The sequence below is a fragment of the Lichenostomus cassidix genome, chromosome 12, assembly GCF_008360975.1.
Source record: "Lichenostomus cassidix isolate B80296 chromosome 12, HeHo_3.0, whole genome shotgun sequence".
Taxonomy (NCBI): domain Eukaryota; kingdom Metazoa; phylum Chordata; class Aves; order Passeriformes; family Meliphagidae; genus Lichenostomus; species Lichenostomus cassidix.
Window position 1 is genome coordinate 12,888,865 of NC_139493.1, and position 14,798 is coordinate 12,903,662.

The 14,798-nt window shown below is 37.9% G+C and overlaps 1 protein-coding gene across 7 annotated transcripts in view; it reads right to left on the reverse strand.

Moving 5' to 3' along the window:
- The window catches only part of CACNA2D3 (calcium voltage-gated channel auxiliary subunit alpha2delta 3), a 396,747-nt gene that overhangs the window by 86,780 nt on the left and 295,169 nt on the right, over window positions 1–14,798 (reverse strand). For all 7 annotated transcript variants that reach the window (XR_014854750.1, XM_085072721.1, XM_085072724.1 and 4 more), the window contains 3 exons: window positions 13,096–13,167; window positions 12,230–12,310; window positions 8,381–8,455 (listed from right to left, as the gene is read on the reverse strand). Coding sequence is in view for 6 of the 7 variants with exons in the window: in XM_085072721.1 (XP_084928847.1) it covers window positions 8,381–8,455; window positions 12,230–12,310; window positions 13,096–13,167 (228 nt within the window). In the remaining variant the exon portion in view is untranslated. The remainder of the gene's footprint in view (window positions 1–8,380; window positions 8,456–12,229; window positions 12,311–13,095; window positions 13,168–14,798) is intronic.

Below are 14,798 nucleotides of genomic sequence, written 5' to 3' on the forward strand. Positions count from 1 at the left end.
ATTCAGGCAGTTCAGTTCTACAATTAATTCTTGCTACATGACAGCTCTGATAGCCAGAGAGATAACTATACCCAAATACTGAAGTACAAAATTTGCAGCCAATATTATTAAATCTCACAAGAATAACATATGAGAGGATAACATCCCATTTATTACCAGGGCTTGGTTTTTGTAGCTGTGTTTTGCAAGCCTTTCATTATGGCTGCAGCTACATCAATATTATCTTTAATCTTTACAGGGAGTAACTACATCTATTCTCTGTGGCTGCACCAATTAACTGAATAAATCTTTGATCTGATTTAGTCATTCTAGTATAGCAATGGTTACAGTCAAGCTCTCAAATACTGAGAGCTGAACAGTGTTACAGAGACACTAGCTGGGATCATTTGAGTTGAGCAAGCAGCTCCTGTACTGATTCCAATGTTTAATTACATCCTCCCTCACAGATGTTGAAGAGCTTCTGGGCTATACTGCATGCTCAGATATGTGCAAATCTGTACTTAGGCCAAGAGAAGTTGATCTTGTGCGTCTGACAGCAGAAGTAAGCTTCAAACCTAAGGCAAACCATTTGCATTGTACTGATTATGGGATTTGTATTTATTTAATCATATAGTTTCCACACCTTGCACTCAGAGGGCAAAAACCGAAAGCAAACAATTTAGGATCTGGACAAAACATCCAAAGCTCTTCAGAAAAGAATCAGAAGCATTCATGTCTTAAAAGTTCATATAAGAAGATACAAAGAGTGCAATGGTCTAGGAAGAGTTCAGCTCTATAAGCATTCAAAGGAACTGAAAGTGCACTAAAATGCATTTAGGACAGGAACTAATAGGGTACTGAGATGTGTAACCCCTTATTCAGCAATTACACTTTAGGGGCTACTGTTTAATTGCCTACAGAGGAATTCAATAAGTAAAGAATAGATTTATGTTATACTTCAGAAAAGGACAGCAGAGAAAACAAAACCAACTTGCAGGAAGGATGGGATACAAAATTTATTCCTATATAATCTTCATGAAGATATCACCTTATTCCCAGCAGTAAATTTACATTATGCTTATGTAACCAGGGCATCAAACATCAATACAAGCAGATCAGATGTAAAATACTTCGTAATATTGATGTTGAAATGCCCATTCTTCTCTAGCTTCTTTCTAGTTTTATTGCTTAACTAATTTCTTACTAAAAGTTATTCATGGACACTGAAGCAAGTTTCCAGTTTTTAAAAATATCATTCATCTATATCTTCTTCTCTGGTAGCAAACCTAATCTAACCTTTTATCTCTGAGGCTCCTGGGTAAAGTATAAAATACTGATTGAAGCCTGAAGCCAAACCCATCTGCAAGATTACTATAAAGCATTGAAAAATATCATTAAGGGACCCATTGGGAAAGATAGAAACTAGGAATTCTACCAAATTACTCTGATTTAAAAGTACAGGAGAAAAAGAGCTCAATTTAAAATGCATGCTGTTAATCTTTGGCTAGTATAAAATATGTGATGATGTTATATACCAGTTAACCCCTGGGAGGGAAAAAAAATGATACTGAAAAGTGTTAAATATCTGGACCTCAAAAGAGGAAATTTTTGGTACACTCAAAACTACAGGATGGTTCTAACATATTGTTGTTTGTAAGAAAAACACATTATTTGGTTTTTTCATCAAAATGAGATTTATCTTACCCAGTATCTTTCGTCTGAGACTGGGCCAAACTCTTAAAGCATTGGGTGATTCAAACAACGTGTGACGTGTGTTGCCTAAAGACTGAACCACATTTTTTCACCACCCTGTACACAACCATTTACATGTGCCATTATTAAACCCTTTGCTTTGATTTTTTTTTTTTTTAACACAAGCAGTCCCAAACCATCTGCATCGAATATGAGCAGCCACGTGTTTATAGAGTCAGAGTGGAGCAATCTGATCAAGGACAGAGCGAGCTGCCTCTTAACAGCTGCAATCTTGGGTCTAAGGTGCTTGGAATTTCTCAGGCGTGCTCCATCTGCACCACGGGGAGGTAGGAGAGGGGAAGTTGCTGTGATAGCAGCCTTGGAGACATCTCTAGATTTTAGTGAACTTTCCTAGACACAACGTGGAACTATCTGAGAAAATATTATAGTAAGAAAGTACCTGCAAAAACCAGCCAAAACCTAGAGAGGTAAAATAATTTCCAGGGATAGTTCTTTGATGAACGACTAATGTGTTTAAAAGTAAGGAATGAGGTACTGAAAATGCTCCTCAAATTTTAAAACATGGCATCATTCCATGAAGTTTGATCTCTTTGAATTAGTACTTCAAAATTTGGATAATGTGCTCATCTTATCAGGCTTTAAGAATAACCCTTTTTTCTTTTGTTTAGAGGTGACAAATGAACATATGCAAATATGTTTTGCTGAGCTTGAATTCTACATAATAAAATACACAATATAATTGTACCTATAACTGTAACTGGTATTAAGCCATCCTGCAAAGGTATTCTTATTCCAAAGTCTGATAGGAAATCTTGAATGAACAAATGTCAGAGAAGAAGCATAATTAACTAATAATTAACAGCACATTCCCTTCTCTAAGGCTGTGCACACTAAATTTACCACTTATTTATTCTCTGGGGTAAATTTGTCATGCAAAGCCTGCAGCTCTTGGGGTGGAAACTGCATTGGACTTGACTTCCCATGGCCAATGCAGCATGCAAGACCTTCAGCAGCCCTACCAGCACAAGCTGCTGCTCTGTCCCACTGCAGGGACTGTGCAAGGAGAAAGTGGGATTTAAAACAAAAAGAAAACCACACCACCCCCCCCCAAAACAACAAACAAACCAACCAACAATAATAGTGAAAAATCCCCTTCACTGCTTCACCCGCTTATAACCAGATAATATGACATCACCCTCAGTGTCTGAGCTTTCATTCACCTCATGCTACTTAGCCCCAAACCATTCTGCCCAGGGATACATGTGAAGCAGCATCTTAATCTAAATCACTACTGCTTGGCCTTTAAGCGCTTTATTTCATTTGGAATGCTTTTTTTCCCACTCACATGATCCTGGTTTGTTATTTGTGATATTTTATTTCATGGTTTGCATCTAGTTTGCAACCTCAAATGATCTCTTATTGATTTGCACTTAGCCTTGAATGTGAAGAACACTAATAGGTGTGCAGTCAAAAACCAAAGTTTCTTTCTATAGAAACCTCCTTAGTTTAACATTAAAAAAGGTAATACCTTGATTCTCTCAGGAGAAACAGGAAAAACAACTTCCCTCTCCAAAGACAGATTTGCATGACCTTATTTAAGATGTTAATCCAGAAGTTCCTAGGTTATGGTTGGTAGTAAAAACCAATTATTTTGGGTTGATTCTCCATGCCAGATGGCAGTGAAAATTTGCCACACTATAACGTTTGCAGAAATACTGCAGAGGAAAGCTGACAACAGGAGCCACCATGTCATTTGCTAGGGAAAAAAGATAATAATGCAATTTTAAGTTTCCAGGCAGAGAAGGAATAGGAGTCATGTGCCATGTCATGTACACAGGAGAACCCTCTAGCAAAACAATAAAAGAAAATAGTTCTTGTGTCACATGTATTTAACTAACTCAGTCTACTTACCCTACTAATGTGTGCTTGCTTTTCAAATGGTGCAGTAATCCTTAAAATGATAAAGCAATATGGAAATATACAGGGTGAAGTAGAAGTCAACACAAAAAAACAGCTTTAAGTGCCACACCTTGAGCCTGGCCAAGGAGTTCATGGGCTGAGCTCACGTTCTCAGGTGGATTGCAGTCAATTATCACAGCAACATGGATGTGATTTACTCACTGAAGAAAACAACCCCTCTATTTGGGATTTTATTTGCATTCTCGGGATTTATCATTTGGGATTATGTAAAACTGGCAGCTGCTTATAATTATTTGGGGTTTGAGTAGAAATAATTAAAAACATCTGCCTTTATCTTAATACTACCAGACTTAAACCCATGAGCTCAGTTATACCTAACTTCAAAGCTGAAAGCAAAGAATAAAAGAAAGCTTCACATATTGCTAACAAATTTTCAGTGATTCATTTATATGTACAACCAGTTATTCAACAGCCTTCAAACCTTTAATTATCTTTTAAATATATGTAATTTTGCACTTCTAATTAGATAGCAATTTAATGCTCTCGCAGGGATTCAGATGGGCTGTCTTTTTTGAAATGTAAACTCCAATAGGAATAATCATTGGCATTCAAGTGATTGAATTCTTCAGTTATTTAAATGAACGTGAGGCATTTACACTGTTCAAATCATTTAAATATTCTGCTGTCAGCTACAGCTGTAGAGTTTTATGGAGTCAATGAATAAAGCAAGGGTAAGTGTAGGTTATCTTACGTTCCAGGCGGGACTCCCCAGAGAGGAATGAGATTTGCTGCTTCTGAAAGGCTAACACTGCTTAAGTGGGGCATTAATGTTTCCCCTGACACTTGGATTTCTCTGGTTTTCTATATTAGGAGAAACAAATTTTCCCAGAATTTACAGCCACAAATACTTAATACTGATGTAGGATCTTCAAACGCTCCAGGTCCTTTAGCCTTGTACAACACGTGGTGACAGTCCACATTCTAAGGCTGAAATGGTAACTAACTCAAGCCCCTAAACCACCTATTTTGGTGAGGGCATTGCAATATTATACACAGGCTTTGATACATAGGTGCAACTTTTTCAATCAAGACTGATCAAAGTAAAGCTGTGCATCCTTGTGTAGACAGCAATGCATCAATTCAATCAATTTGCAATGATAAGAGCATTCACAAATAGCCATTCATAAACCCCCATTACAAGCCTTCCAGAGCTTGCAATGGGAGTAAGAATAAATGTCTCAATCTTCTCAGAGACAGAGGATTTTGAATTAAACCCAGAAATATGACCAAATCTTTAGTAATCAGGGATGTTACTAGATTAATTAATAAATCAGAACATATTTTTAAACCTAGATTTATTTTAAAATGTTAGAATGTGAATAAAATAAGACATTTTATTCAAGAACATATGCATTTCTCTTTAAATGTATATTTTCTTTAATTAAGAAACTCAGGCTCCTTGTTCAGGAACTTTGAGTATTCTACCCTAAATTAACCTAGTAATTACTGAGAAAAAACCCAACCCAGTTCCACTCCCCGAACAAAAATACAAATCCTGTTGCTAACTATGAATCAAAAAAGCCATGTACTTCACAAAAACTGGTAGTAATCTTGCTATTATTCATTGAAAACCACAAAACATTAGGGCCGAGAGGCCAGAGCACAAATCCCAAACTCCAGGTAAGGTTCACAACGGTGTTGATCTGTGCCAGTGGCAGACACTCATCTTCCAGTGACATTCCTAATTTCCCTGTGATCCCACTGCAGTTCCCTAGGAAAGCAGTTTTCCTCTGGCACCAACCTGGAACAGACTGCACAGTGACAGTGGCACTAATGAGCAATCAGCCACAATTAATGTGGTGGTTGTTTTCAAGGGCAGAGAAAAGGTACCTATCACTCGTTTCTTATTCTTCCTTTACATTCAGTAAAGTTTTTGGTTTGGTTTTTTTTTTTGGGTTTTCTTTTGGCAAACTGTAACATCACCATCATGACCTATTTCCATTTTAGAATTCAACGATGTAACACCTGGCACAGCACAAGGGTTAAGAGGCTCCTGAAAAGCTGGAGATTAAACCCACCATGATCACAGCTGAAGAAAACTGTCCTCATGTCCACATTTCAACATGGGTAAGGAGCTTCAGAAACCAAGTTAAGAGTTATCTCGCAATTCATTTTTGAACTCCCAAACAATTTATTTTTTTTTACTAACAGTAGGTCGTGGTTTTCAATGGAAGACAAAAGTCAAAACTACATCATACACCTGAAAATATTTTCAGGTGGAAAATAAAATACATTCTGTATTAATATTGACTTTTAGTCAAATTCAGCGTATAGGAACATTCTGACCCAGAAGTACTTTTTAAAAACTATTTAAATACAAAAGTATTTTTGCCCTCAGCGCCTCTCCCCTCGGGCCCTGGCGGAGCTGCGGCGCCACCTGCTGGGCACGGCGGGGCAGTGCAGCCCCGGCACACCTGAGGGAGCAGAGCGACGCCTGCTGGCCGAGAGTAATTCCCCAGCGATCAATCATTCCTAAAGGCTTTTAGGGATCGCAACCAAAAGGGTCTTTCTGGTCGCTCTGTGGGACACTGACTGCTCCCAGCCAGCCTGGGGTCTGGGGGCTGTTCCAGCAGCAAACACAAGCCCTGTGAGCCCTCTGAGGGCTTAGGGAGCTCCTCCTCTCCTGCTGCAAGCTGTGAGCACCCAGCCTGTCATCTTCGCCAAAAACCGAGTTGATTCACAAAACCAGCAGAAGGAACAAGAGGCTAAGTCTCCAAGAAAAGCATTTTTAACGATGAACCCAACAGAATAATCAGCACAAGACTGTGGCCAGCACGATGATTGCACACACTGCTCAGTGTTAGATAAAAATCTGGTGCAGCAGGAAGCATTGTGGCCTGTTTGCTATCTGCCTCTCTGCTCTGTGATTGTCCCACAAGACAATGCCTTAAAAAGCACTACAGCAGCTTCAGAACTAATAGACATGGGGTTAGGAACTCGGGAATTCAGTAATATTCTAGTTTTACGTCACTGCCAGAAAATATAATAACAGGATAAACCAGTGAGGATCAAGTCAGTAATCAATGAAACTCACATGTAACTCTAAGACAGAAATCATTTTAGATAGTATCTTTAGTGAATTATCTAATTCCACATCTACAGGCCTACATTCACATAGTTATTGTCACAAATTTCATGGAATGTTACACTGGTATCAGGATTTAGATATTAAACTGCAATATTAAACTGAGGGCCCTGGCCAGCAATCACTTCACTCTCAAAAACTCCACTGAAGTCAACACAAGACTCTCATTACCCACCTCTGACAGAACCCAGAGGTAAAAATGACTCTTCCAAAAAACCAAAATGAGCAGACCATGAATACATCACAATGAGTTCCCCTAGCTGACAGCTTATGGGCTACTGCCCAATATTTTGATTTTAAAGAGAGAGTCTGTTGTATAAGGCAATGAAGAAAGTGCCTTCAGGATGTACATTTGGAGAGGCATAGTAACAGCAAACCACCTTCTGCCTCACTGAAGCAGAACATCAGAAATTAGGAAGAGGGTAACATCCTCTGCCAGCCTAACTTAAAGCTACCCACTGTTCCTTCGTTATCTTCTGTTTTTTTGAAATGTCTATTATATAATGAATAAATACTAATAGTTTTGAAATAAGTAATTTTTGAGAAGAGAAGGGGATACTACAGCAGGGACATGAGTTATCAAACTCATTTAATGCAGAGAGAGAACTTGCAAATATAATCCTATGGCTTGCAAACCTGGGATATCAGATTCACCCATTGAAGCACCCTTGTTGCACATTTCATAAACTCTACCCCAGTTAAAAACTAAATGGGGAAGCAGCAAGTACAAATACAAATTTTAATTTAGTGTGTAATTCCTTGCCCAAATCTTAGAAAGACAAACTCTTTTGCTGGATGAACACTTCAGATATGCTAATGACTTCATAAACCATGCTTGTCAATAATTTAATTTTCAAATTAAATTATCCACCCAGTTAATATTACTCTTTTCTACAGAAATACTGGTGAAATGGGACATTGCCTGAATGGAGTGCCTGCATGAGAACCACATGTGGCAGCCATGTGGATACAGCAGTGGAAATATTAATGCCAATGCTCTGCTAGGAGTCAGCAGTGATGGAACACTTGGAAGGGCTGTTCCTAAACAATGATGCAACCAGGAATGTCCCAGCCCTCTGGGGTGCTAACTTGATAAACATTTGCGGAACAGTAACTTTATTTTTCTTGCTGTGATTAATGCAAACAAGATGATAAGGGAAACTAAAGGTAAAATTTGCTGCTATTTCTCTTTTAGTACAGAAAATCCCTAGTGTTCCTGTTTTGCTTAAAAATATGCTTTATTGAAATTTCTGCACATATATTAAATTAACTTTAACACTTTAGCATGACAAATAGGGGTTATTACACAGCACTAGAGCATTCCAACATTCCATTTCAATGTAAAATGAACATAATTACAGCAATTTTTGGCTTTGCTATTTTGCAGTAATGGAGGTCTGCATCTTTTGCAGAAGCAACTTGTACATTTATATTCCTTGGGGTTTTTTCATGCTAAGTGTTGCTTCCAGAGGTAAATTTACCAAGGACTATGATGTGTTATGAAGCAATATAAAGTAATGGGTCTATTTTATTTAATTTTTTAATGAACAATATTAGCACTAAGAAAAAAGCAAATGCAACACATATAGATAAATAAAATAGATCAAAACATAGCATTCTTACCAAAGGCCTAAGTTCTGGGTGAGTCAAAATATATCCATTGTTTGTAATTGCAAAAGCATATCCATGGATACCCAACTGTAAATGTAAATGAGAAAGAAATAGTAATTAGCATGGTCTCCAGTAAATCCTTACACAAAAAATCAGGCAAGAATTTGGCTATCCAGGGCAGCTGGCATTCATAGCCCTTATCCACACAGTGTTTAGTTACGACATAGGCAAAGATCCTTCACATTTTGTGCAAATGAGAACCTGTCATTGTGATGAATTCAGCACACAGCACGATTTTAAACTCTCCCACAACTCTGCTGTCCAGGGCACTTGTTCCTCTATATGCTTGAGTGAATTATATAGATGTATTATATACCTATATTTGAGATGCCATAGTGTGTGGCATACACAGAACATGTGGCAGGGCAAAAAGACCCTGGAATTTCATAAATTCCTCTATTCCCATGAGTGCACAGCTTACTTCACGTGTTGTTAAAGAACCACTTAAAGATAAAGAATGCACAGCCACAGTGAGCAACAGTGACCTGTCATATGTGATATTTACATCTTCCCATCCTAAAGGCTCTCTATTAATTCCAGTTCAGCTGGAGCCACAGAAGGCAGCAATTTCTGCTAAAGAAATTCTTCTGAGTTTACATCTTTGTACCGAATGGAACTGTGGGAGATTCCTTGAGAGCAATGAAATGCTTGATGAGGCCTAACAGTGTCCAAATTTAGCATTGTACTTATTTAAATAAAAATACTGGTCTGTATAACAATATGCCTATTACACAGCTGATTGCATCCACTGAATGCAATAAATGCACCTTTAAATCACTCATGTGGTCATTCAAACATCCCTTCTTAGCATGAACTTGCTGCTAATGTAGACTTTTTCTACAGGTTTACTATGTATCTTATACCTTGCAGAGCACAGCTTCCTATCCTTCCTCACCCATTTTTTTCAATTCTGAAGAAAGATAATATAATATCTTATGTATTTTTATTTAAGCATCTCAGTACACTAAGGTATTAAATACCAAACAAAAAAAAATCAAACTTGAAAGTCTAACACTATCTTACTTTGATATTTACAGTTTTCACTACTAAATCTTTTTATTTTACTGGAGCGCATTTTTAAAGGCTTTGCTTAAATGGGTCTTTAGGAATTTGTCTGACACGAAGCAACTTGAGCAAGGCTGAAAAGTCAAAATCCTTTGTAAGAGGCAAAAAGAAGAGCACGCTTATCAGCTTCTGTAATTTTCTGCAAGTATAAACCAGGGTATGATATTATGGCAAGGTCACAGGTAAAAAATTCCAGGTGAATTTATAGCGTCTCCATATGAATGATTGTATATGGGCAACTGTATCTGCCACATAGAAGATGGTTTCATAAATTAGTGGTTTTCCTAAAGCAATAAACCTCAGTGAGAGCAATAGAAGGTGATATGTTCTTGGCATCTCTTCATAAAGGAGGGATAACCAAAATAATAACAGTGGACATATTTTAACTATTATAGCATGACAAGGGAACAAGCTGTTGGCTAAATATCAGGTCTCAAGTATAATTGTCTGTGTTGATAAGTGCGGAATGACATCCAGGCAATGGAAGTCAGGTAAAGAAACAAATGTGGGTGGTATATTTCCCAGGAAAAAAGCATTTGCCTATTTGAGGCCTGCACAGGATCCAAGGGTAGTATTTTATTGTGTTCTCTGCTATGTGTGAAACTGCGCAGTCCCTGCAGTATCTGAGAGATGCTACCACTTACAGCAGTATTGCCATTTTAAACCTTGAATTCTGTCTCTAAATCACAGATTCAGAAACAGAAAAACCTTTTTCTAACTGTTGTAAAACGTCTCGTGGAAGTCAAGTATTACAAAATCCAACCCCACCTTAGTCAGGAGAAACTGCCACTGACATCTGGGGAAGTTTAGTCAAGACAACAACTGCTGAAAATAGCTTATTGCTATTATTCATCTTCCTCAGCATAAAATCTGCTTCATCCAGGCTGAGAGGATTCCAGGCCAGCAGGATTCTATTTCCAACCAATCATTTTATATCCCTGTGTGAATATTTTGTCATGTGCTGCCTCTGCAGGAATGGGTCCCAGGGGTGATTATGCTCTTGCAATTGCACAGTCTTTGTTTATGGCATAAGGGACTGGAAGTTATAACTCAAGTGATCTCACTAACCCAACTGCATTGCATGATATTGGTGCCTCCTGCAATAATCCTCTCTTGCAGTACATCCTGCAATATAAAATATACCTTCAAATAAAAAGTCCAAGATTCAGCAAGAGGATCATATATTATTTGCACAGAAAACTAATTCTTAAAAAAACTTCTTTTCTGAATCAGTCTCACTCTGTTGCAGTACCTGTAATTCAGGCCTCCCACTCTCTCTAGGTTCTTATATTCAGACTTTATCCAAATCTTACAGATTACTTAGGAATAAAATCACTCTGAGATGGCTTTTCCTATCCAGCCATGCATAGCCAAGCTTTCATTTCTGCAGGTACCACAGCATTGTTCTTCCTCCTCAATACCAGTGAAACTTGCTCTCCCCACAGCTCCTTACAGGCAGCTCCAAAGACTGTTTCCATTGCTCCAAATTTTGCAAAGGAGCAACTCTTACTGTTTTGTCTTCTACCTTCTACTGATTGAGTGCACTGGGAGTGTTCCCTGTTATCTATCCTGAGCTGCAATGTCTCTGTCACTGTGTTCTGATATCTGTGTGCAATCACCTGCTTCCTCTTCTCATCATCTGCAGCTTTTTTCCACCTGGGACAGTCCTGGATTTCCTCAGCACCTGGCCTAGTGGGATCCAGGTCACAGGACATGACTCCAATACACCTTATCAACATTGTTGTCATGCTTTTATGCATTATTTTTATCAAATTCTTGTTTAATTTAAAGTTTCAAGTTACTGTATATTGATCTAGAAAATAATTTGGTAAAACTTAATGTATTCAAATTAGAATTAAAATTGATAGGAGGAATTTTTTATGAGAGAATATTGGAAGGCACTCGCAAGTCAGCTTTTTCCTCCACCCACTTAGAAATCAGTAAATAAGAGCATGGCAGACAATTAAGAGAAAAGTATGATATACAAATTTCTGCTCAGTACAGGTGCTGTCAAAATGTAGCTATTCCAAGGGCTGGCCTCTTTAGCAAAGGCTGTCTACAATATTGAGTTACAAGTTTGTTTGTCATTAAAAAAAAAATCCACCGGTAATTAAATAGAAAATAGTAATTTTCATTTGTAAATTAAACAGTAGTATAGTAAAACATTGGAATTTTATTGTAGAGTTGCCACCGACTTTGGAAAACTAAGTAGAGGAAAATATCAAGCAAATACTGGGTAGCAGAGAAGGAACCACTAGTCTGTTAGGCAGGTTTAAGTTCCTGCAATGTGCCACTTGCTTTAATTCCAGAAGGCACAGAACTGGGACAGGAAGAATCAGACATACACAGGAACCCTAAAGCCTTTTCATGCAATGTCATGCAATTTTTCAGTATGATTTTTTTCTTGTCATTTTGCCTCATATTCTGACTATATTTCATGCTTTGATAACTTCACTGATTTTATAATTACATTGATTTTAATATGGACAGCATTTAATATTATCCTCTAGATCACACTGATTGAAAAAATGTGAAGATCAACCATATTTTAACATAGGTTTTAAAAATGGCACTTGATCTCAGACACTACAGAGCTAAAATTCCTGAGAAAAATGTATGAAATAATGGAGCTGTGTAAGTATAAACAATAACAACATATTAAATTAGTTATGGTATATTTTAGGCATTATACTGAATATAAATTTTATATATACATGTACACCGTTTGTGTATTACCTTGTATTTTGGAATAGTTTTTAAAAGCTCTTTAACTGGAACGTCTGTGCCAACTACTCCCAGGAGAATTCCTTTAGACCTCTGAAAATAACAATAAGAGATGCACTCAGAACCACAACATTAATAAACATTCTCACCACTTATTTCACCTTGCAGCTACACTGCAGAAGTGAATAGATAACAGACAAATAATTTAAAAAGTGGGGAAGGCAGACACTGGTACAACTCAGCTGATCAAGCAGTAATTTAATCAATAATATTGCTCCTTTCTGCTTTATTTACAATTCACATAGAAAAGGCATGCAAGGTTTTGATAGCTGGCGAGTCCCTCTACAGAAATTTTTCACATGCAAATAGGTTTTAAATTAAAAACTACTGTTCAAAACATATTACTCCCTTCTTTCCCAATTTCTCCTGCCATTTGTAAACAAAAGAAAAAGATGAAGCTTTAAGGGGAATGTACACTTAACTTTCTTTAATAATCTGTTAAATTATTAAAGATAAACAGATATATACATAATATTCATTAAAGTGACTAAATTCTGAGTTATATGAGTGCAAAAAGTAAAATTATATAGATTATTTGCTATGAAAAAGTAACACAGAAGTAAGAAAGCCCTAAGGCCTAAGTGTCATCTGAGATTTTCTCTTAGACATAGGGTTTCATCATTTTACCCTGGTTTCTAGAGTGTGGGAATTTGGGATTATTTGTCCACATTTTTGTGCTAATAAAGGGATACTAACTACAGATAAAATAAGAAGAAAAGAAAAAATGTTAGAGTTGGCTAAAATCTTATTAGATCTCTGAAAGCAACTTCATATCAGTCACACCATTATCACATGACAGAAATAATCTGAGTACTTACAGTCTCATTTTGCTTACTAAATACTGGCATGGCAACAGTTGTCATCAACACCAATCCCTGATCATCAGCAAGCTATATTTGAAAAAGAAATACTGTCTCTGAGAACGAAGGATCAATTACAGACACACGATTGCATTTGCCAATTACATTACTTCCATTTTCAGTGAGGCAAGGCACTTTATCCAAATGACACTGATGTGGTTGGACCTGCAGTCAGTGCAGCCCAGCCCAGCCCCATCCCAGCACCTCCAGTGCCAGGAAAGGTGCCTCATCCTCATTCCTTCTGTCATGGGAGGGAGAAGGGGCTGAGATGTGGTTGGGGAAGCAGCATGGGCAGCAGCAAAGCAGCCGCAGCTCTGCTGTGCATCCCTCCAGCTCAGCTCTGCCAAAATTGCCTCGGGCTGTTTTCTCCCAGGAAAGAGGTCATGGGCTGTATGTGCTTTGTTCTGATCCAGAATGAGATCTCCTCAGCTCACACAGTGGCACAAAGGGTGACAGCCAGGAAGGACCCCAGGAGCACCTTTGCTCCAGCTGGTTTCAGTTTGCTGGACAAAGAGGTGGCAGGAAGCATTAGTTGATTCTGCATGTTAGGTCTCAATGCATTTTTTCAATTTAGGCAGAAAACAGATCTCATGACATCAGTTCCATTCTAGAGAAGCATGTAGGATGCTCATCACTAGCAAGGACAGCAGAATGCTCAGACTGTGTCTCCTCCCTGCTCACAGCCTCTGGCCAGGCTGACCCTCTGCCCTGAGGCAGACACCGATGGGCTCCAGACCAGCACTGCTCTGTGCCTGCAGATCTACACCAGTAACGTGTGAAGGACAACTCAAGCAGGGGGTGGAGAGTTACTGTTCAACTCTTCCTGTCCCCAGGGATAGATGTTTAAAGCTGAAGAGGTTTATCCAGCATTTAAAAGTGTGACACAGACAGTTATGACCTCAAGTGGAGATTTTGTAGAACACAAATTCTGCTTTGCTGCGCCTGTGTTCAGCCAAATGGATACAGCAATTGGGATGATCTTCCTGAGCAATACTGCAGGTGACAGTCATGCCCAGCTGGGACTGTGACAGTCTCCTACCACTCTTCCTCTCAGTATTATGTTTTCTGCACTCAGATAGAACTTCTAATATTTTTTTTTTTCTTTTTAGAATTTTTGCAATTTATTTTTTGTTTGGTTTGTGTTTACAAAGGCTTTATTATAATGAAGCAATAGCAACTGGCTCCCTGCATTTTCAGAAAACAATTCTTACGTTATGATAAAGATACTTTATGAAGCATATTTCACATTAACAAATCAGACAAAATCTAGGAAATTACATGTCTTGCAGCTCTCAATCTGCTTCAGGAAGATTTCAGTTTCCCAAACAGGTTTATCTTCTGAGGCATGGCACTATCTCATGGTGAGAAGGAATGTTTGCAGACATTAGGCAGGACCACAGATGGGGTTTAGAGTCAAGAAGGTTTACATCTGATAAGGAATCACTAAGCATATGAGGCAGAACAAACTTATGATCATATTTCCTTTTTTTTGTTTGTTTTCCTTGTTAGCTAGAAGAGATAATTTTAACCCCAATATAATCCTTGATTTATCAAGAAATAGTAAGTCATTAAACAAACAAGGGGAAAAAAAAAATTGGCAAAATTTATGGGTTCAAAGATTACACCTGAAACTCAAATGCAGCCAAATTAATGTAGGGATT